We start from the raw sequence: 24,278 nt of genomic DNA, 5'->3' as shown, positions 1-24,278 counted from the left end.
TTTCTAGACCCCTCATTTTGGCACGTTTGGTTCGTATGAAAATGTTTTCTACATGAAAAAATTCTCTTATATGGTTAAGTGTGGGAATATTTTCATACCAATCGGTCTTAGTGCATCTTTTCATACCAATTGGCAAGTAATTGATGTAAAAAAATTCCCACACTTGATCGCAGAAGAATTTTGTCATGCAAAAATGTTTTCTAGAAAATATTTTCACATGAACCAAACATGTTTGGTGGGACCACTACATTGTTACATATGTTTGATATGTCTGGAGACGCTAATGTAGAATTGCATTCCGCCGTGCACAAAACACTTTGTTTTTTTCTTTTTTTAACACTAATACTTTTCTTTTCTTTTTTTCTTTTTTCCTTTTTTGTACATTAATATTAAGGACGTGGTTAGCATGTGGCCAAGCCCGCACATGTACAAATGCGGGCTTGGCAATAAATATATTTTGTAAATATAATTTGATCTTCATTTTTAGAAAATATATAATTCTTAACATGGAGATCATGAATATGAAAATATAATAATAAATTTTGAAAACTATAAATAATAATTATATTAAGAAAACATTTGGACCGTTAGTTACAATTGTTTTTAGATGGACCACCTATTTGCATCAATCTTTAAGATGGATGCTTTATACCTCTGGACTTGTCCCGCCGAATGAAATAATTGTTCTAATATTAAAATTATTTTCAAACACTTTCCCTTTCTTTTAATGTGTTTTATCTCTATCTAAATATATAAGGGTGTGGTTTGCATAAGGTTGCAACCTTGAACAATTTGATTAAGGCGCACCTCTAAATTTTATCATAAATATAATTTTCATAAAAAAAATTCTTAGGATGACTTGAGAATATTTTTTCATCTTCAATAATAAAATTTTAAACTCTAAAAATGGCTCAAATCAAGTAGATCTATAAACACATAAAAATCTTTAAAATGTACGGTCCAGATAATGTGTTGCAAGATACGATATTTTGTGGATTCAAAATCTTTTTTTCTTTTCATATTCATACATCTTGATGTCGAGATGATATATTAGAATGTTTTACAACATCCAAACAACCTTCTATGATGGAATTTTGAGGTGCACGTTTAATTCTACATTTTAAGGTTGCAACCTTATATAACATTTTTCCAATTTATAAAAGTGTCTCACTCCTAAAATGTAACGGCCTAAGATTTATCTAAGTCACCCAAACGGCAGGGAGTGTGAGGCTGCGCCATCTGCAGTGCAAGGGTGGCAATGCTGGTTGAAAAGCGAAGGGGTAACGTCGTTTCAAGGGGTGAGAGGAGGCAGCGCCGTGCGAGATTGAAGTGAAAGAGCTAACGTCGCGATCGTAAGAGGTAACGCCGCGCGAGTAAGGGGCTAACGCCACAAGCGTAAGGGGCTAACACCGCGCGCGTAAGAGGGAACACTGTGCGCGTAAGGGGCTAACGTCGCGCACATCATTGGTGAGCGCCGCGCGTGAAAGGGGACTAAAGCCGTGTGCAGCACTGCTGTGTATGGCCTTTGTTTGCCACTTGTCAGCTGCATGTATGGCATTTGTTTGTCACTTGTCAGCTGCATGCGAGTGGCTCGCCACCTGTCAACTGGGGCTGCCACCTGCCATTTGAGGAGTATTTTAAGCCCTCTTCTTTTCCCTCATGCCACTTCCACCTACACTCTATCATCCTTTCTCTCTCTCTAAGGCAAGTTGAGGACTTGGAGGAGGCTCCCTTAGCTCATTGTTAGAGCAGCCAGGGGGAGAGTTATAGAGGAGTGTAGGAGAAGGATTTGGGAGTTTTTGTGCCTCTAAGGTAGGTGGATTTGGAAGTGTGTATCATAAATGTTTTATGCATGATGTATGGAAGTGTAAGAATGAACTTAGAGCCTTGATTTTGTGTGCTTGAATCCATGATTGTATAACCTTTGTGAACAATTATATGGCTTGCTAAATATTCCTGTAAATTTAATCTAAATAGAGTAGATGATGATTTTTATCGACTGTGGGTTGCTGTGGATGGTTTATACTTATGCATGTATTAAGAGTTTAAGAAGGAAAGGGGAAAACAAATTTCCAAGGTCTATAGGAGTTTTTATATCCAATAGTTCAGTGACCAAACTGAATCCAAATGGGTTCAAATCAGTCTTGAATGAAAGCTATGTGTGTCTACTACAACTTTTATTCCTATGAAATGGTGATATTTTGCACATGTTAGGATTTATACTTCAATATGTAAGACTATGTCACTGTTAATAGACAGCAGAATTCCAGCCATTGTCATCTACTTTGCACAAAACTTTTGAATGACCAACGAGTGTCTAAATTCTTTCAAACGACAGCCATTTGAAATGTGTGCGTGTCTACTACATTGCTCATGTTTAAATCATATTCAAATTCTTCATGAATGAGAAGCTATACTCTCAATTATGTCAAGAACTTATTGTGGACAGTTTCAATAATTTGCAGAATTGATGTTCTGTTGTCATGTATTTTAAAATACCAAATAATGTCCTTTTTCTTCCAAAACCATAAGAATTTTAAAGATTTATGAATAAGCTTGAAATCATATGTTGAGCACATTTTGAAATTCCCCCTAATTTAAGAGTTATACTACTAAATGCGAAGATATGTCACTGTGGATAATCTTCTTAGGAACTTAGAATTGATGTCTTAATGTCACCCAATTTGATTGGCCAAAACATATCCTTTTCCTCTTAAACCACCACTATTTGAAAGGTTTATGGGTACACTTAAAATTGCATGAAAATACTTTTTTGAAGAATCTCCCTAGAATGGGAGTTACGCCTATCTTACAGGGATTATGTCATTATTGACAGAACTTTCCAGGACTGTGCATGTTATGAGTGTGAATGCTATCTGGTGAGTGCCATGTGATATTCATGTGTTGAATGAGTGTGAATGCTATTTTGTGAATACCATGTGATATCCAAGTAGTAAATGTGAATGTTATGCAGTGAGTGCCATGTTATGAGTAGAATGATACTTAGTGAATATCATGTGATATTTATGTGCTAATTAAAAATACCATATAATGAATGCTAAATTGTCACACCCCAAGAATTTACAATACTGTTATTCCTGAGATGTGACAGACAAAACATATATACATCTATTGATAGGACAAATTTACAGTGGCGAGGTCTTACAAAGTAACAAAAGAAAGTTTAAGCAAAACTACAATATCTTCCCAAAGTTGATCTTGACGAGGACACAAATGAAACCGCAGTTATCCTGAAAAATGTTTGCCATAGTTTGATGAGTTTGGCTACTCAGTAAGTGATCATCATAATCCTAAAAATAATCATGATTGAAAGATATCAATATTTTTCAAAATGAGATCTATTAATAGAAATGCATCAACAATTTCACTTTCAATAATTGCATAATTAAGTATAATCCGAGTAATTGAAATGCTTATAACACTTTTAACGACAGTACATAATTCAAAGGATTTCACAAAATACCCTACTGGCGTCCCAAGTAGGTCACATATATACCCCATCAGCATCCTGATGGGTCCACTTAATCCCTATCGACGTCCCAGATAGGTCCACTTAATCCCTGCAGGTCCACTTATACCTCACCGGCGTACCAGATGAGTCCACTTAAACCCTACCGGCGTCCCAGATAGGTCCACTTATACCTCACCGGCGAACCGGATGAGTCCACTTGCATACTTAAATTATTTCTAAATCTCTTTAAACATTCGAAAGCAGCAATATCATGTACTCAACATATCACTGAAACCATTAATATGAATTTCACTTAAACCATTAATAACAGTCACTCTCTATAACATTTCAAAAATAACCAATCAAATATTTTGGGCTCAAATTTAGAAAGGTAGCAGTTTGTAAAGGCATTCTAGCATAATTGCCAATTTAATATGTATAGAAAAACTCTTATAAAAATTCAAGAATACGGAATTATCACAATTTATGGAATATCAATTCACAAATAAACATTTCACAATAATACTAAAATCAATTGCAAAAATGTCAATTTTTAAATAATAAGGCAGTCATTTGCACATGAATTTTTCAATGTCTAAATATTCAAAACAGTAGAAAGAAATATCACATTTATTTCTAACAATAGACAAGAAAAATAAATAAATTTATTTTTCTAATTTACAGCATTCAAAATTTCTAACATAGATAAAATATCACAATTTTTATTAAAAAGATTATTTTTCAAGATAATGAGGTCACGTGCGCATAAAATTTATCGCGCCTAAAATTCATGATAATAAGCAGAAATAATTATTTCATTTTATTTTTAAAAAGAATGGATTATTTTTCGAGACAATGAGGTCACTTACACACAAAACTGATAAAATAAAGATCCTAGACGGAAATATCACTATTTATTAAAAATAGACTATTTTTCAGAAAGACGATGTCACTTACCCACAATTATTTGAGAGGGAGCTTCCGTTAAATATTTTCGGTTTGAGAGAAAAGTTCACTGTGTTTCGACCAGAGAGAGATCTCAAAGTTTTGTTTTAGGGTGGGAGTACTCACATCCCCTATTTAAATTCTTATAACGTATTATTATATTATTTTCTTACGCTCTACCTCATACCTGAGGTGTCGCGTTAAAAGCAAACGTTTATCGTACGAAAACCACGTCTGCTAAAGGACGCTGCCAGCTGCAAGCAGCAGGAGGCAAAAGCGGGGAAAGGAAAAAAGTAAAGGCAAAGCAAAAGTTAATTCAAAGCAAAAGTTTTTGAAAACAGTGATGGTCCCCCAAGGACCATCATACTCAAACAGAACATCACCTATTTATAAGCATATTTTCTCCTTTTTTTTTTTTTTTTTTTGAAATTTTAGGATTGTTACATTCCTCCCTCCTTAAAGAAATTTAGTCCTCTAAATTTGTGTACTTGATTATTGAAAAATATTTTTAAATTTCTTAAAAATCTTAAACCTATTGCTCTGATACCATAATTGTCACACCCCAAGAATTTACAATACTGTTATTCCTGAGATGTGACAGACAAAACATATATACATCTATTGATAGGACAAATTTACAGTGGCGAGGTCTTACAAAGTAACAAAAGAAAGTTTAAGCAAAACTACAATATCTTCCCAAAGTTGATCTTGACGAGGACACAAATGAAACCGCAGTTATCCTGAAAAATGTTTGCCATAGTTTGATGAGTTTGGCTACTCAGTAAGTGATCATCGTAATCCTAAAAATAATCATGATTGAAAGATATCAATATTTTTCAAAATGAGATCTATTAATAGAAATGCATCAACAATTTCACTTTCAATAATTGCATAATTAAGTATAATCCGAGTAATTGAAATGCTTATAACACTTTTAACGACAGTACATAATTCAAAGGATTTCACAAAATACCCTACTGGCGTCCCAAGTAGGTCACATATATACCCCATCAGCGTCCTGATGGGTCCACTTAATCCCTATCGGCGTCCCAGATAGGTCCACTTAATCCCTGCAGGTCCACTTATACCTCACCGGCGTACCGGATGAGTCCACTTAAACCCTACCGGCGTCCCAGATAGGTCCACTTATACCTCACCGGCGAACCGGATGAGTCCACTTGCATACTTAAATTATTTCTAAATCTCTTTAAACATTCGAAAGCAGCAATATCATGTACTCAACATATCACTGAAACCATTAATATGAATTTCACTTAAACCATTAATAACAGTCACTCTCTATAACATTTCAAAAATAACCAATCAAATATTTTGGGCTCAAATTTAGAAAGGTAGCAGTTTGTAAAGGCATTCTAGCATAATTGCCAATTTAATATGTATAGAAAAACTCTTATAAAAATTCAAGAATACGGAATTATCACAATTTATGGAATATCAATTCACAAATAAACATTTCACAATAATACTATAATCAATTGCAAAAATGTCAATTTTTAAATAATAAGGCAGTCATTTGCACAAGAATTTTTCAATGTCTAAATATTCAAAACAGTAGAAAGAAATATCACAATTTTACTAAAAGCAGAAATATCACATTTATTTCTAACAATAGACAAGAAAAATAAATAAATTTATTTTTCTAATTTACAGCATTCAAAATTTCTAACATAGATAAAATATCACAATTTTTATTAAAAAGATTATTTTTTAAGATAATGAGGTCACGTGCGCATAAAATTTATCGCGCCTAAAATTCATGATAATAAGCAGAAATAATTATTTCATTTTATTTTTAAAAAGAATGGATTATTTTTCAAGACAATGAGGTCACTTACACACAAAACTGATAAAATAAAGATCCTAGACGGAAATATCACTATTTATTAAAAATAGACTATTTTTCAGAAAGACGATGTCACTTACCCACAATTATTTGAGAGGGAGGTTCCGATAAATATTTTCGGTTTGAGAGAGAAGTTCACTGTGTTTCGACCAGAGAGAGATCTCAAAATTTTGTTTTAAGGTGGGAGTGCTCACATCCCCTATTTAAATTCTTATAACGTATTATTATATTATTTCTTACGCTCTACCTCATACCTGAGGTGTCGCGTTAAAAGCAAACGTTTATCGTACAAAAACCACGTCCGCTAAAGGATGCTGCCAGCTGCAAAGGAGGCAAAAGCGGGGAAAGGAAAAAAGTAAAGGCAAAGCAAAAGTTAATTCAAAGCAAAAGTTTTTGAAAACAGTGATGGTCCCCAAGGACCATCATACTCAAACAGAACATCACCTATTTATAAGCATATTTTCTCTTTTTTTTTTTTTTTTTTTGAAATTTTAGGATTGTTACATAAATAGTGAAATTCTATTCGTTGGCAATGTGAAAGGCGTAAGCACCAAAGTGATGAATGCTAAGTGAATATCATGTGATATTCATGTGCTAATTGAAAATACCATATAATGAATGCTAAATAGTGAAATTCTATTAGTTGGCAATGTGAAAGGCGTAAGCACCAAAGTGATGAATGCTAAGTGAAGTGTGATATGATAGCATGCTTCAAGCATGACCTTCTTTCGCGTTTGATAATAGTGAAGTGATTCAATGACGCTACGCACGGGTTACTCGTGGTGGTATGAGGTGACTTGATATCAGAGTAAGGCCGGCAATGTTCCCTAAATCTCCATATGATAGGAGGGGAGTTAAGTGGAAAGTGTGATGGATGGGTCGCATCCCCCTTGAAATTTAATGTATTGTAAAGAGAAAATAATGAATCATGCCATGCAAGGCAAGTGCCTATTAAAAGCCCCAAAGCCCATTGGGGACTGTGTGTGTGAGTGCAAGGGCATTACCGAATGGGACACTCATTGTCATTGCCCTCTCTCCCAAGTGATGGTAGAAATCATAAACAATAGGATTGGTTTGGCCTGATGAATAGGGCTTCTGCTTTGGGAGTAGGTGAATCTGAGTAAGTGGTTAACAATTGAATGTGTGACTGTGAATGCTGGCAGTAATACTGGTTTTATGATAATCATGCTATGCGATATGCCATCTTTGATGAATGTGTTGGAAAGATTGCTAACATGATACTTTTTCCATTATGATTGCTTATAGATAAAAGAATTATTTATAATGCCATAATAGATATGTCATAGATGCATAACTACTAGATCCTCATACTGGGTTTTACAGCTCATTTCCCATCTTTGTAGGGTAGAAGCTGCAGGTCAGGAGCTATTGGTGCGATGGTCGATCTGTTGAGGAAGATTCCTGCTGGTCGAAAAGATCTTTTGCTTGTATGTACTTATTGGCCTTGGGCCTTATTCTTGGTTGTTCTTTTGGAACTATGTATTTCTGTATTTTAGGCCTTTGGTGCCTTGAACAGTTGTATTACTCCAAGATATTTATGTAATGGCATAAATCTTAGTTCTCCTTTTACCTAGTTCATGTGCTTGTGTTAGAGTTCTTTACTTTCTTAGTTTGTTTGAGTTACCGCTTTATCAAAGCAACGCACCACTCCGTCTTGAGTAGTGTTCGCTACCTTTGGATCACGAATCCGCACCCTGCTACCCTCTGTAGTGAGCAGCAAGGACCAGGGGGCGAGGTCGTGACATAAAAGGACGCAGTTAGCCCATATATTGTAGAAATGTGGGCTTGACAATAAATATATGTTTTGAATATAATTTCATTCTAATTTTTAGAGTATATATAATATTTAACATGGAGATCATGAATATGAAAAAATAAATAAATTTTGAAATCTAGAAATAATAATTATATTAAGAAAACATCTAAACCATTAGTTACAATTGTTTTTAGATGGGCTACCTATTTGCATCCATCTTTAAGATGGATGTGTTATACCTCTGGGCCACATATTGTATAAATGCAATCCAGCCCGCATGAAACAATTGTTCCTCCTAAAAATGCTTGGGACAAAGTTTATCATTAAAGAATGAGGGTACCATCCTCTTACTTGGTAAAAAGCCTACTTAAGAGTTTTTTCCTTCTTTTAGCTAAAAATAAGAAACTTATTGTTCCAACTAAAGGCAAAAGTTTAAATAAAGTTGCAACCTTAAAATGTAGAACTAAATATACACTTCAAAAATATATCACAAAAGATTGTTTGAATATTGGAAAACTATATAATTGATCATCTCGACATCTTGATTTATGAATATGGAAAGAAAAAATGATTTCGAGTTCAGGAAATAGTGTATCTTGCAATGCATTATCTAGATCGTCCATTATCAAGATTTTCATGTGTTTATATATCTATTTGATTTGAACCATTTTTAGAGTTTAAAATGTTATGATTAGATTTGAAAATAGATTCTCAAGTCATCCTAAGAAATTTTTATATCAAAATTACATTTGTAATGAAATTTAGAGGTGGTGCGCCTTAAATGGATTGTTTAAAGTTACAACCAAACCACACCCCGACTAAAAGGTTTGGGTTTGTATAGAGATGATGCTCTAAACAATCAAAGTAAAGCATACCTTCAAATATTGTCAAGAAATATGGCTTTAATACTGACAATCTTTGTGATAGCTTTAAAATATATTTTCATTTTTAATTATAAAATTTAAAGCTTCAAAAATAGTGTAGAGATCTAAAAAAACTTGAAAATCTTGAAAATTGACAGTTAAAAAATGTGTTACAAGATACACTATTTTCAAAATTTGAAATCCATTTTTTTTCTTATGTTCATGCATCTTGATGTCGAGATGATCAATTTGAAGATATTTGGTCATCAAAACAATCTCTTCTAGAAAAATTTATTTTTGAAGAGGGCTCTAATTTGATTGTTTATTGCCTCGGCTCTACATAAACTTTTTCGAAAAGGACTCCGAATCGAAGATTTGTCTAAAGGTCTTCCAATCCTCCGCATCAAAACCTGCCTGCCCAAGTTATACTTGCAGAGCAAGCCACGACGCAACTCGTGCTTCATATACACAAAAGATTTTTATTTTTTTGTATTAATTTTCTTGGTGTTTTCCTGCTTTCATCAATGGCGCCTGTAGAAGCAGCAACTAAGCAGCACGCAAACTGGAGTCCCTACGACAATAATGGAGGGTACTTTCTTCATTAACCTCTCTCTTCTCTCTTTCTTCACGATCTCTCATTTTCGCTTTGATCAATCGAACAACTCACTAATGTCTGATGATTTGTTTTTTAGGACGGTTGTTGCGATTGCCGGCGGCAATTACTGCGTTGTGGCTGCTGATACGCGAATGTCGACTGGATATAGTATCCTCACTCGTGACTATTCCAAGATTTGCCAATTGTATGGCTTTTTGATCCCCTTTATTCGTTTATTTGGATCCTTGCCCTGCCTTTCTATTTATTTTTTATGCTTTTGTTTCTTTCTTTTTGGGTTTATTGTGATGAGGTTTGAATTTTGTGAATTTGGATATACTGGGATGAGACTTCAGGAATTGTTGATTTCTTGGACGTAGTTGGAAATTTCAAAGCCTGCAGAAACTGGGCTTGTTTTGTAAATTAGTAGTTCTCCGAAATCTGTAGACATTAGAAATTTTGTGTTTTCTCTTAATTGTTGTTTAAAGGTTTCTTAAATGTGGAGAATTCAGGAAGTATTTATGGGCACAACATGGATTGTTTGGGGGTTTTCAAGGTCATCGTTCTGATTAGTTGGGTAAATGTGCTTATATTCTCTTCTCTGATTAGCGTGGAGGTTCTTGATATTTATTGTTAGGTATTTAGTTGCTTGATTTAATATGAGCTTCATCTCTCTTTCTCTGCTGTAAATTTTATTTGAATGTGATTTCCTTGCCTTAAAACATTCATCCCCTTTCTTTGTTACTTGTTGTCCTGCTACCCTCACTCATCGTTTTCCTTGAATGTTTTATTTTTCTGTGTTTTGTCCATTTTTCCTATCATTATTTTCTAACTGTTTTGATAGAAAACAGATATTAGTCTTCATCCTTTATGCAGTGGATTATGGACATTGAGAATTTTTATCATTATGAAATGAAGCTACTCTTGATGGAGCTTCCTTGCCCTACATTTTAGGGGAAATAAAATCCATTCTCCACTGGTTAATGTTTCATACACCCACCCGTCAAAATACCAGGAGTTGTTTAGCTCCCCATCTGCCTCACATACTTGAAAGCAATTGAACAGATAATTTCTTGTCACGTATTGAACTCCCCTCCATCCAGATCACTGATGTTTGGTGTTATCCACACAACTCATAACAGGCCATAATCTTTTCGTCTCCTCCTTTTCCACAATGAGGTGGCCAATAGAGATCGAGTTGCAAGTTTCATCTACTAAATAGATTACAGGAAGGGCGCTTCTTGGGGCTTCATTTTGATGGTAGTTCTTTCAGGAGCCTAGGACTAACATTGGTGGGACTTTCCGAGGATCACTGAAAGATTGTTTAGGCAAGGGATTTTTGGAAGTTTGATGTGTCATGTGTATCTTTGATACCAAGTTACAGATCAGTGCTTTATTTTTAGATCTAACTGTTTTTCTTGGTCCTGCTTTGGTCCTGTCATGGTGAAGAATTACTCAATTTAATAGATAAGTCCATTGAGAGGCATTATATGTACCTATTGAGGGTGTTGAAATTTCCATATTAGCACATAGTATATCTATGTGCGGCAAAAGAAGTTTTAGGAGAAACTTGAGACAGAAGAAATTTCGATAAGGAAACATGGTGGTGGAGTGATGAGGTTCAGAAGGTCACTAGCAGAAACCGATCACGTTAGAAAACTTGACAATGTAATAGAAATAATCAAAACTTAGAAGAATATAAAAATGTTAGGAAAAACCGATAAGAAAATAGTAACGCTAAACTTAAAGCATATGAACATCTATGCAATAAACTAGGAATAGCAGAGGTGAAATGAGGTATTCAAACTTGCAAAAATGAGAGAGAGGAAGTGTAGAGATCTAGACCATATTAATACATTAATAGTGAGGATCATAGGGTCTTAGTAAAGGATGACGAGGTCAACAAATGGTGGAGAGTTTATATTCAAAAATTGTTAAATGACAAACACTATAGGAACACAATGCTAATAAGAACCTTTGGCATAAATGGTGGCAAATGTCGTCGATACATGTGCAAGATTAGGATATTTGATGTGAAAGACGCTTTGAGGAGGTGAAGATAAGAAAGACTTTAAGACGAGATGGTATCCCAATAGAGGTTTGGTAGTGCATAGGAGAGATTAATATATATTGGCTGACCAAGTTGTTCAACAAGGAGTTGAGAACAAAGAAAAGGCCAAACAAATGGAGGAAAAGTATTATGATACCTATTTACAAGATCAAATGAGACATATAGAATTGTGCGAACTATTGAGGGATCAAACTTATTAGCCACGCTATGAAGCTAAGGGAGCGATTGATTGAGCAACGACTAAGGCACGAAAGGAATGTATTTGAAAATCAATCCGGACTTATGCTAGGGAGGTCAACCATTGAGGCCATTTTCCTGCTTAGGCAACTGATTGAGAAGTTCATGAAGAAGGGGAAAAACCTTCAAATGATCTTTATTAGTTTAGAGAAAGCTTAGATAAGGTACCTAGAGATTTAATTTGGTAGGTGTTGGAAAAGAAAAGAATCTCTAGATGCTATATTTACATGGTGAGATATATGTATGAGGGAGCGTTAATTAGTGTACAGACAATTAGTGGAGAGACGAATGAGTTTTCAGTGACAATAGGTCTATAGCAGGGGTTAGCGTTGAGCCCATAGCACTTTGTTTTAGTTATGGACGAGTTAACTAGGCACATATAAGATGAGGTATCGTGGTTTTTGTTGTTCACAGATGATAAAATTTTGATCGATGAGGCTAGAAGCGGCATCATCACAAAGAACTTTGGAGGGATGCTCTAGAATCTAAAAGTTTTAAATTACCTGGACCAAGGCGAAATATATAGAATGCAAATTTAGTAATAATAGGAGTAGAAACAAGAAAGTAGTTAAGATTTATGGCCAAGAAATACCGAAAATAGAGTATTTTCGATACCTTGGGTTGATAATCTAGGAAAATAGAGAGATGAGAAAGACGTTGTGCATAGAATTAGAGCTAAGTGGGCAAAGAGGAGATGCGCATCTGAAGTTTTATGTGATTGTCGTATTACCAATGAAGCTGAAGGGGAAGTTCTATAGGACAGTTGTGAAACCAGCTTTGCTTTATGGGACGGAATGTTGGGCAGTCAAAAAAGAACACACCCATAAGATGAGTGTAATTGAGATAAGGATGTTGAGATGGATGAGTGGCAAGACAAGAAAGGGTAGAATTTGAAATAAATACATTCAGGTGAACTTAGGTGTAGCTTCAATAGGCAATAAGATGAGGGAAAGTAGATTTAGGTGGGGGGGCCATGTGTATCGTAGACGCAATACAATACTGATTAGGAGGTGTGATTTTGTTTGAGTGGAATACTTTAAAAGGGCAAGAGGAAGGCCCAAAAGGACATGGATGGAAGTAATAAGAAAAAATATGGGGACTTATGGTCTTACTAAACGTATCTTGATAGAGCATAATGGCAGAATAGAATTCGTGTAGCCAACCCTAAATGTTTGGGATAAGGCTCTGATGATGATGATGATATCTATGTTGTGTCATTTGATTAGAGAATCAAATGGACAAAGGGTTCCATTGTACCTTTTTTTTTTGTTTTTTTTTTTTTTTTTGACTTTCTATGGGATCAAAATAATGTTTGGTGCAAGTTTGACATGTTTTTGTTTTGCTATCATATTATTTCACTACACATAAAGAAAAGGAAAGTTTTGGGCGTTGAAGGCGTGAGGATTTGCATCTTGGTTATTGTTGTGAGGCTAGTGGCTTGATCAAGGTTATGGTGTATCCACTCATCTTGTGTTTGGTCATTGGATACATTTGTCTTCTGGGAAATGGTTTCTGTTCTTGTAACTTTCAATTTCCTGTCATTTGAGATGCTTTAATGTTTAGAGAAAGGAAGTTTCCTGCAACTTGAATTGACAATGGAGGACAATGGGATACATGAAAGAATGAACCATCAAACTCATCCACAAAATCATATCTCACTTGATAGAAAGGACAAACTATATCATCACGGACTTGATGCCTTTCAATTGGATTGCCTTTTAACTTCTAAATTTGAAATAAAATGATGCCTTTTTCGTTAACTATATAAATAAATTCTGGAAGTATTGATTTGATGTTATTCCTTAACCATATAAATAAAAATATGTTTTATGGTACCAAGGGGTTTCCTAGGGACCCCACCCTTTTATTCCTTGAAAGAAAGATGAGTACATTAAAGCATGTGATGAATGTCACTTTTAAGACGCTTTCAAAAAAAAAAAAAAGTCACTTTTGAGGAACATAAACCCTGTCTCTATTACAAGATGTACATTTTAGAAGATGATATCTAAGAAATTACTTATTTGCTACACATATGTTAAGGTTGTCCTTGATGTATCACCTTTGTGCTTTTTTAGAATGTCTTTTGGTGGTTTTGATTCTATGGTAGCATGCTGTGTTGCTGTGCTACATGTGAAATAGTACTACTCCTTTTTCTTGGCATTGCTGTGGAATTTTCGTATTTGTATGGGGGTTGAAAATTTTTGTCCCACGTGAATTTTCCCATCAAAGAAAGGAAAAAAAGAAAAGAAAAAGAAGTTTGTACTTGGTAGTCTTAAGTGACTACAATGTAGCTTTGAATGATTGGAGTTCAGACACTTTAAATTGAGAATCTTAGCAATCCTCATCAAGGAGCGGATTGTCTTTGACTTCCCATGTTTTGCCTAGTACATTTTATTCAACTAGAAACTGCTTGTGTTTAATTCACCTTTGGAGTGCGGTTATCCTATTGATTTCAGGTGATTGTAGCGGGATAACCCACAGGCTGCTTCATTTTAATGAGTGTGATCATGGCATTATTAAAACCTCTCATCTTTTAGATTTTTTGACCTTCATATGAACTTGTGGAATAATTATGCACTTATTGGGTGTTTAGTTTGCAACAGTCTCATCTTCGTGGCTGTTGTTAAACAATACAGAACAAGCCCAGAATTCATTTTATATTTTTCAGGAACTTATCAAACCACACCCAAGAGATCACTATATAACATTTCACCCCTGTCCCCATGTCCTTTGTCCTACTTCCATAAAGCCCATCAAGGTATGCCATCAAGTACACAACATAAGGGCTCAAGTATTGATGAAGGGGTAATATCCAGTGTGCCCCCTCCATCAAAACCTAAGTGATTAGGAAGAAAATTATGTATGAAGTATCTCACTCTTAACACTATGAAATATTGGAATTCATAAATACCAAAATCTCACAGGTGGCTTTGTGGGACTGGTGTTTCAAAACACCAATGTCTCATGGGTGACTTATTTGGTAAGATTTTGCTATTCGAACATACCACTATCTCACAAAGGCAGTTAGAGTGAGATATTAGTGATTGGAAACACCATTATCATATGAAAACTTAACACCAGGAGATATTCAAAATACCAATCTCTCACAAGGTGACTTAGTGAGGTATTGGTGTTCGAAAATACTAATATCATGGTAATTTACTGAGTGTGATATTGGTGTTCTAAAATAGCGATATCTCATTGGGTATTTTAGAGTGAGATATTGGTACTCAAAAATACCAATATCTCACAAAGGTGGTTTTCCAAAGAATCATTTTGGTTTTGATGGGGAATCACTCCTCCAACAATTTCGAACACATTATTGATCCATTATGGCATGTTCTTTGAGAGATTTCTGAATTTTTGTTACCAATCCATACTCCATAGTAGCCTTAAGTGACTTCTTTCTAATTACTTAATTAATTTGTTTTGTAGGCGAAAATTATTTGAAACTAATAAGAGTGATAGCTTTTACATTATCCAGATTCATCCTTTTTGTGGCATTTAAAAACATCTCACATACAATGTGACTTTTTTCTTTTGTTCTTTCTTCTGTTCTACAGCATCAATTCCTAGTCTTTCTGGTGTAAAGTCTAAAAACCTCACTACTTTTCTTTCTTTATGGAAGCTGAAATCATTGACATTTAAAAACATCTCTCACATACAATATGACTTTTTTCTTCTATTCTATAGCATCAATTCCTAGTGTTTCTGGTGTAAAGTCTAAAAACCTCACTACTTTTCTTTCTTTATGGAAAGCTGAAATAATAGAGAAAATGAATCAAGGGAAAGATGAACTACTGAAACAATAACCAGCATGAGCAAATGTTAACATGAATAATCAGTATAAACATGCAGGGAAAGGTAGATCAAAATCCAAGTACGGATAAGCTTCAAGAGAGTGTAAAAAAAGGGAGATTTAAAGCAAAACGTGAGAATGATATATGAATAGGTGGGGCTGAGATTACATCTCGTTTGCTCTCTCGAAATGACACAATAGACAAAACATGGATCTGGGTAATAAAATGGCACATAAAAGGAAGATTTATGTTTATGGTAATTAGGTATGCCGATTCTTCCTTTTTGTGAGTTCTATTTACTGTTTTATCTTGTCATTTTCCATTGTCATCTTGTGCTATTTGGATGTCTAGGTGTGTACATTGATAACTGTTATCTCTGTAGCATATCATGGAGGCATAGATTCCACCTGCATACTGCACATATACATAGATAAGCATATATCAGAAAGAGAAGTGTTCATGCATGAATAGGCTCTCTTTAAAGTTTAAACAATTGTTATAAGGATACCAATCAGAATAAGTAAAACTATTTTCAAGGTTAGTCAATTCTGTGTTCATAGTATTGCCTATATTTTTGCAGAGCGGACAAAAGTATTATGGCTTCTTCCGGATTTCAGGCTGATGTGAAGGCTCTTCAGAAGCATTTGGCTGCTAAACATTTGGTCAGTAGAAGAGTTTGAATCCAAATCATGCATCAATGAATTTACGGCATTGATATAATTGAAGATTGTGATGTATGTAGGGCATTCTATTAGATTGGAAAATTGGATCACACCTAACAAATATTGCTTTTGGAAAATTGGAAATATATTATGTTCATTGCAATAATGATATCCTTGATGATATTTACTGCCTTGCATGTGTACTGAGAAATCTTGTAGATTGGCTTCCGACATGTGCCAATTTATGCACCTGTAGAAGAGATGATATTATAGGTCTTGGTGCTATCCTTAATGGTGCTCCCATCAATGGAGTGTCATGAAAGAAACATGACAGATGTTGGAGCTATTTGAGGCTTTCTCCGTTGTATTTTATGGTAATCTCGATTTTATGAATATATCTGCTCTTATATCTGGAATTCACAAATTACAACTCCACTTCCTAAAACATGAGTTTATCAAACTTTTCTATACTTGACAAGCAATGACAAAATGTAAGCTGTCATCAATTCTTGATGGTTTAAATTGTTGAGAGTGGTTCGGGAGTATGTTGCTAGTGATGTTTATCGTTTAGGAAACGAGTTCCACTAAAAGATTGATCCTCATCAATCATGCTCTTGCACATTAAGTAGCCTAAATGCGTATTTGGATTCAGCTTGATTGGACATTTGATTCACTCATAGTTGATTTATTGTTTTTAATGAGTACGCATGGTGGCTCAACTTTTGTTATGCCCATAAAGCATTACGACTTTGGCTTGGTTTAGGTGAATTTTTCATTGTATGTCACTGTTTTTGGTAAGCATAATTGATTAGTCCCCACCTTGGTTTCTCGAGCATTGTGGATAATGTGTTGATCTCAATGTTATCAAGATGGGACCAAGCTATAGTTGTTGGAAACGTCTATGATTTTGAATCGCTTCTAGAAACGGAATCGCATGTATCAGAAGTTTCGGAATCTAGGAATCGCTATCCGTACAATTCGGATTTGGGAAAAATGATTATCACTATTTCGGAATCGCAATTCAAAAAATTAGGAATCGAGTTTCCTATTTACAATAATCGATGTCCCTTTATGTTGGAATCACATTTCATACCTATATGGCATCCCACATGACCCCACTTGTTTCGGTGGTTGCTGAAATCGTGATTCCTAAAAATATGGAATCCTGATTCGTAAAATTCTAGAATCGGTCTCCATCAACTTGGAATCAACATTCTCACCATTCCGGAATCGAGATTCTCCTCTTACTAAAATTGCGAACCAATTCCCTCTAGTATATGAGAGAAGTCTTCAGAAAATATATAAATTTACCCATTACTACAAGATCGAATTTTGATATGTATATACTCAGTCCAAGACTCCAAGTATTAATGTCAACCTTTATGATATCTTTGTGGACAATCCCATACAATGGACTCGGTCTACCGATAACCCTATTATGCCTACAAAGTATGGAGCTAGTCTACGGCACACAAGGAGTGAGAACAAGGCAAGCTTCCTTTATCTCCTTTCCTTGAATTATAAAATAAGTACATGACATAGTAATTCTTTTTTGTTAAATATAGTTTTGAGTCTTTTGACTTTTGAAAAATGAGTTATTCAATTTTTAGTCAATTTCTCTGATATTTAATGATTAATTTAACCTAAAACACCACACAAGGCACTTTGCTCTTATCCTTATTATCTTCTTACTTTACTTAAATAAAAGCATTTTTATGCTCTTATTCAACTTGAAGAAATGATGGTGCCGATGATATATTAAACATTATTACATTAATAGTTTAGTACCCACACCATTTGTCAAACATTATTAAATTTGAAGTAACATATTTTTTTAGTATTATTTATTCTTGGTAAGAGTTTTTAAAAAGTAACATGGAATGAAGGATGGAAATTAGTAAATAAGAAAATAAAAAATTTGACATATTATTTATATTTTAAATTTTGATTTTATTGCCGTGTGCAACAACTTCAAATTCTCTCACGCTCTCATACATGTCGCGCTCACTCATGATTGAGCATACATCAAAGCGTTTCTGCTCTCCCTATGCTCACATATTACTCATATTTTAAATTTTGATTTTATTGCCATTCGTAAGAGCTTCAAATTCTCTCACGCTCTCATACATGTCACGCTCACTCATGATTGAGCATACATCGAAGGGTTTCTGCTCTCCTATGCTCACATTGCTTCCTAACAACATGGATTCGCAATTCCTTAATACTTTGAATCAACGTTTAGCATAAGTAGAATTGCAATGTTGTGTAGCAAGGAATCACGATCTGCGATATAAAAACTTGATTCCAAACAACATGGATTCGCAATTCCAAAAAATTTGGAATCAATGTTTCTCCAAGCAGAATCGCATTCTTGTGTATCTAAGAATCGCAAAGTCCTCGATATGGAATCTTGATTCCGGCAATCCAAGAATCAAGATTCCTAAACTAGGTGGAATCGCGTTCCGCAAAAAATGGAAACGTGATTCCTTTCTTTTAGAATCGACTTTCTCCATGGGAAACGCTGAATCGAGATTCCGAAATGGAATCGCTACCCTCATAGGCGATTCAAGTAACTATAGACCAAACACCAGTGAGGGCATTGGTTTAGTTGCACCGCATCCATTCACAGAAAAACAAAAAAAAACAAAAAAAGAGAGAGAAAAAAGCCAGAAAAGATCTAGAAAAAATTAGAAAAGTTTCGGTAAATTATAGGAAGAAAAAGTTTCAGTAAATTATAGGACAAACGCTATAGCACTTTGTAGGTGTCTCTCTCCCCTCACGCCCCCCCCCCCCCCCCCCCCCCCCTCTCTCCCTCTCTCTCTCTCTCTCTCACCCCATGTGTGTATGGGGCATGCTTATCTATATTAAGTATGCCAATATTGTATGTTAAACGAGAATTATCTACAATTGAGATTAAATTTTAAAATGCAATTTTTCCCCAAATCAGTGATGAGGCAACTTTCTGAAGTGCCTCATATACTGCCATCCAAACTGGCCCACAAAGTCATCATCAGCATCAAAGCTTTTTTCCAACTATTTGGGGTTCACTACACGAATCCTAGTCTGCCATTTTGCTCTATAACGGGTTATATCCTCAGTGAGGCCACAAACTATATGTTGGAATTTACCATGTTGTATGTTGGGACTGTATCGTCAAAGGATGTTTGAGGTAAAATGTGCCTCTGCTCATAGTCTGTCAAGGGCTGATACAAATAGGAAAGTGTAATACAAATACGTTATATTAGTAAGAATCCTACTAATGGGCATTGATTAATCTTGAAATGGCGGGGATGTTTTGTACGGGCCTACATTGATCACATTTGTGAGTTATTAGAGGAATGACAGCCTAGATTAGGCAGATGGTACAACAAACTGTTTTATTGGGATGAATATGAGTAATAAAGCAGGGTATCAATGTTGGCTAGTTTGGGTGGGGTGAGTGGGAGATAAAATCTTTTGTTAAACTGATGGGCTGGGCTATCTTGACATTAGTTCTCTAGTTAACTATATTTAGTTCCTATTATACTGCTCTCAGATGTTATAGTTTAGTACATAACCGAAAAATTATTTTGTATCTGTAGCCAGTTGAATCTAGGGATAATGAGGATGTCATCCTCGTCATAATTTGCTTTCTAGCCGTGATCATGTAAAGAGCTTGGAATTTTTTGTGGGACTGTGAATTATGGATAAGGTATTAAATAATAATATCATGGTAAGTAATCACATGATGGTGGTTATGGCACAGATCATCTGTTCATGGCATGCAACGTATGTTTTGTGGAACTCTGAATTGTGGATAAGGTTTTAAATTATCACATCATGGTAAGTAATCACGTGATGGTGGTTATAGCACACATCGTCTGTTCATGGCATGCGACATGCGGCATCTTCTATGAGATGTATGCAAATAGAAATTTATTTTAATTGCATGTTTGTGATGCTTCTTGCGTTCATGCTCTTTGATTCGCTAGTCGGCGACACTTGATATGATTGATTTGCAACACTATAACAAAGTTAACCATTATGCAGAAAAAATGAAAATGATTGATTCCCTTCTTGTTATGAATAATGTCTAGCAAACTAATGGGGTGCTAGTTACACATCAGGTTACCTAGAACATTTGTAGGTAATGAATAAAAATTTGTTTGTTTTTTTTAGTAAGGTAGGCAGTTAATAAAAGTCACTTTTTGAAATGACTTTTTGCCAACACTTGCATATGCTAATTAGTGCGTTTTGTTCTGATATAAGCTTCAATTTCAGTACTGGGGCACTTCTATAAACTGTTTAGTCAGATTCTCTCCGATACCTATTCTACAGACTTGTATCTGTAAATCGGTTTCTGACTTAAATCTGTTGAGTTATATTTTCATTTTGTATGCACTTCATGTTGATTTTCATTAAGCTGAGGTTTTGTTGTCTCCACTAGCAGCACTTGTTTAACTTTCTTTGGTGGTACTGATATATTTACTTTTTATCTCTGCAGATCTATCAACATCAGCACAACAAGCAAATGAGCTGCCCCGCCATGGCTCAACTCCTTTCAAATACTCTCTATTATAAGCGTTTCTTTCCATACTATGCTTTCAATGTCTTAGGAGGCCTTGATTCCGAAGGTACCTATTTATCTCCTCTTGAAGACAGCATGGCCAAACACATGCTTGAAAGTTAAGATTAGCAGTAAACCACCTAATTATAGACAATGCCCTTTATTAATTTATAATATGTTTAAGGAATAAGTTTTACGCTCACGGGGGCATATTTTTAGGACCCAAAATTTGGCATTTAATATATTCAACATAGCAACCAACCTAAAAAACAGAATAACTGGATATGCACTCTTAAAAGTGCTGGGAAAAATTCATGCCTTGGGATTCAACTCAGACTGTCATATTTTAGATGTCCAGATTTTGGTGTTCACAGACTCAAATTATATTTTCTTTTCAAAATTACTTACCTGGTGAGCTTAAGGTGATTCCCAGAATTTCTTCTTGAAGTTGACCAAATCTTCCTAATTGTTTTGCACTAGGGAGCAAGTGTACAGTATGCTCCTGCAGGAGCATTCTATACACCCTATGTGTATAACGATGATTTATATGATTATATAGAAGGGCAAGCTTTCTATACTTCCCCTACAGCATAGAAGTTCTATCCCCTCCATTCTGAATGGACGGTTAAGATGGCCGCAATCACAATGTCACATCTCTACACTATTTTATTTTTATTTATTTTTCTATAAACTATTTTGACACCAAATTTTGGACGTCCATTCCTCTATTAAACTCGCACTAGCGAAAAATATAAAAACAATCTTTTCAATAAAACAAAATGACCAAAATACCCCTGAAAGTTTCAAAGGGTATTTTGGTCATTATATTTTATAGAAAAATAATTTTTAATATTTTTATAGGTGTGCCCCAATGAGAAGATGGCACGTACCAAATTTCATATTTATACAATTTGTATAAAAAAAAAACTAAAAATAAAATACTTTAAGATGTCGGATTTAAGGCCAAATAGTGAGTGTCTTGCTTGATCAAAATTGGACGGCTGGATGGTAGGGGGAGGATAGAACTTCTATGTTGTAGGGGAAGCATAGAAACCTTTCCCTATATACAAAGCTTTGTTCATACGATACTGGGGCAATAATTTGCTAAAGGGTAGGGCATTGCTATTATGAGGAAGTTTAATACTAAGGGAAATTTGTCGAGATACACCCAAGGCATTAACTATGTAACATTTTACCCTTTTTTTTTTTTTTCAAAATGCCAAAAAAAATGCTAGATTTTGAGTTGGATTGGTAGAAAAAGAATAAAATGTTAAATAATTGAAATGTGAGGTTTGGAGGGGTGTTTCAGATTTTGTTCCCAAAATACCATACTTAAATGCAAGAAATCTTTAAAAAAAAATGCCTTTTTTGTTTGGTTATTTGAATTTGATCATACCTTCACCACATGTAGGGGAATTTCTTACAAAATTGCTTCTGCTTAATAGCCACATCACAAGTTCATAATAAGAGCACGCATATAATGTTCTATTAGATACTTTTGAAACCACTATTTTCATGTCCTTTTGAGAATTAATTGCCATTAGATTTTGTTCTTAGGAATAACATTTTTGTCCGGTAAATATTTCGAAATGGTTCTCTCTCTCTCTCTCTCTCTCTCTCTCTCTCTCACACACACACACACACACGCACACGCACACGCACACGCACACGCACACGCACACGCACACGCACACGCACGCACACACCCACCCACCCATTTGTGTGCCCTTGCATTGCACAGGGTTTGAATATTGCTGAGTAGTTTTACTGAGGTAACAAAATGCCACATGACATTGGGATATCATGAAAATTATAAAACATGTATCTTAACATTTGTGGTTATGGATAATGACATTTATTAGGTGGTGTTGACATGACATACCCTAACCAATTCCAAACAAATAATTGCACTTAAGGCTAAGCGTGTTTGTGTAATAAGTGGTTTTGATAGTCTTCTAATGCATATGCATGTATGTCAAGTTAGAAAGAAAGAGTTCCATGAATAACGCCATACTTTACGTGGTTCTGTGTACATTTTCAGGCAAAGGATGTGTGTTCACATATGATGCGGTTGGTTCATATGAAAGAGTAGGATACAGCGCTCAGGGATCTGGTGCAACACTCATCACACCTGTTCTGGACAACCAACTTAAGACCCCAAGTCCTCTTCTATTACCAGCTAAGGTAATGAGAATGGGCATCCTTTCTTTATTCCATCCCTTTGCTGAAACTTAGTCCATAACCAAGATACAGTAGTCTAAAACCGAGGGAACAATATAATTGGTGCAGGATGCCATAACGCCATTATCAGAGACAGAAGCTGTTGATATGGTAAAAGATGTTTTTGCATCTGCTGCAGAGAGGGATATATACACGGTGAGCGTATTTTTTATGGCCCTCATTATCATATTTCCTCCCAAAAAGTTTCTATCAAATTTCCCCTCATCAAAATTTCATGCTATTTATCTTTAGTGGGATAAATGATGAATTTATGATTAACCATGCAGGGTGACCGGGTTGAGATTGTCGTTGTGAACTCTGAGGGTATTCGCAGAGAGTATGTTGAGCTGCGGAAGGATTAATTTCACTCCGCTAGTGGGGTGCTTCCTGATATGTCTTTCAGAATTTTGGTGATGCTTTCTTTTGGTATGTTAGAAACATGGAAGGCATGGATAGGTGAAATTTGCAACGATACTTATTTTATAAGCGACTTGCACTTTTTAAAATTTGTGGGTGATATGGATCATGCTGTGACGATATGCAAAAAAAAAATTCACTATTCGGATTAGGAAAGTTGTTTCATGCAGGCCGGACAAAATTGCTACATATGCGGTCCAGAAGTATAAAGCATCCATCTTAAAGATGGATGCAAATATATGGTCACCTAAAAACAATTGAAATTAACGGTCCAAATGTTTTCTTAACATAATTATTATTTTTAGCTTTTGAAATTTATTTATTTTTTCATATTCATGATCTCCATGTTAGAAATTACATATCCTTAAAAATTAAGCCCAAAAATCCATCTCAAAAATAAATTTATAAAGGGGCCTGCATTTCTACATGTGTGGGCTTGGATTTTTCATGATCTCCTTTGGATTTTCATCGATGATATAAATGAAGTCATTCTCTTAGCCATATAGTAAAGGGCCTCCTGTAGTTGGGAATCCGTCTCTCCCCGTTTGGTGCCACCATTTTTATTATGCATGCAGTCTATGTAATATGGGAGAATATTTCATGCAACCGTCATATAATAATAATGCAACAACCTTCAAAAATCATGTTAGGGTTATTTGTTTGAACCAAAATTTAAAATATACACTTTTTTTAAAATTCTAATGAACAATCACAAAAGTAAAATTTGAAAACGCAATCTTAAAAATATTTTTTTTAACCTAATTAACATAGATCATTCATTTTGATAAGATGTTTAAATCTAGGCTTTTCAA

At 34.9% G+C, this 24,278-nt stretch overlaps 1 protein-coding gene and 1 long non-coding RNA gene across 2 annotated transcripts; both read left to right on the top strand.

The window, feature by feature from the left end:
* The first annotated feature begins 3,065 nt into the window (after positions 1-3,065).
* Positions 3,066-7,875, top strand: LOC148780152 (uncharacterized). The gene is made up of 2 exons (XR_016041964.1): positions 3,066-7,401; positions 7,646-7,875. It is a non-coding gene; the product is annotated as an uncharacterized LOC148780152 (long non-coding RNA).
* A 1,536-nt stretch (positions 7,876-9,411) lies between these two features.
* On the top strand, positions 9,412-23,555 carry PBF1 (N-terminal nucleophile aminohydrolases (Ntn hydrolases) superfamily protein). The gene is made up of 7 exons (XM_006856849.4): positions 9,412-9,510; positions 9,614-9,721; positions 16,202-16,283; positions 20,767-20,896; positions 22,871-23,013; positions 23,119-23,205; positions 23,337-23,555. Exons 1-7 carry the CDS (start codon positions 9,446-9,448, stop codon positions 23,409-23,411), a joined length of 690 nt encoding a protein of 229 aa, XP_006856911.1. The 5' UTR covers positions 9,412-9,445; the 3' UTR covers positions 23,412-23,555.
* Positions 23,556-24,278: the final 723 nt, after the last annotated feature.

The sequence above is a fragment of the Amborella trichopoda genome, chromosome 10, assembly GCF_054954075.1.
Source record: "Amborella trichopoda isolate Santa Cruz 75 chromosome 10, AtrichopodaSantaCruz75HAP2 v2.0, whole genome shotgun sequence".
NCBI lineage: Eukaryota > Viridiplantae > Streptophyta > Magnoliopsida > Amborellales > Amborellaceae > Amborella > Amborella trichopoda.
Note: the sequence above shows the minus strand (reverse complement) of the source record. Positions and strands in the feature narration are given on the sequence as shown.

What these genes read in the sequence shown, in the direction of transcription:
- PBF1 (XM_006856849.4), top strand. Translation starts at nt 9,446, where the DNA reads ATGGCGCCTGTAGAAGCAGCAACTAAGCAGCACGCAAACTGGAGTCCC. An exon ending in CCCTACGACAATAATGGAGG is followed by an intron (nt 9,511 to 9,613) that starts GTACTTTCTTCA and finishes TTTGTTTTTTAG; the next exon opens with GACGGTTGTTGCGATTGCCG. An exon ending in AGGAGGCCTTGATTCCGAAG is followed by an intron (nt 20,897 to 22,870) that starts GTACCTATTTAT and finishes GTACATTTTCAG; the next exon opens with GCAAAGGATGTGTGTTCACA.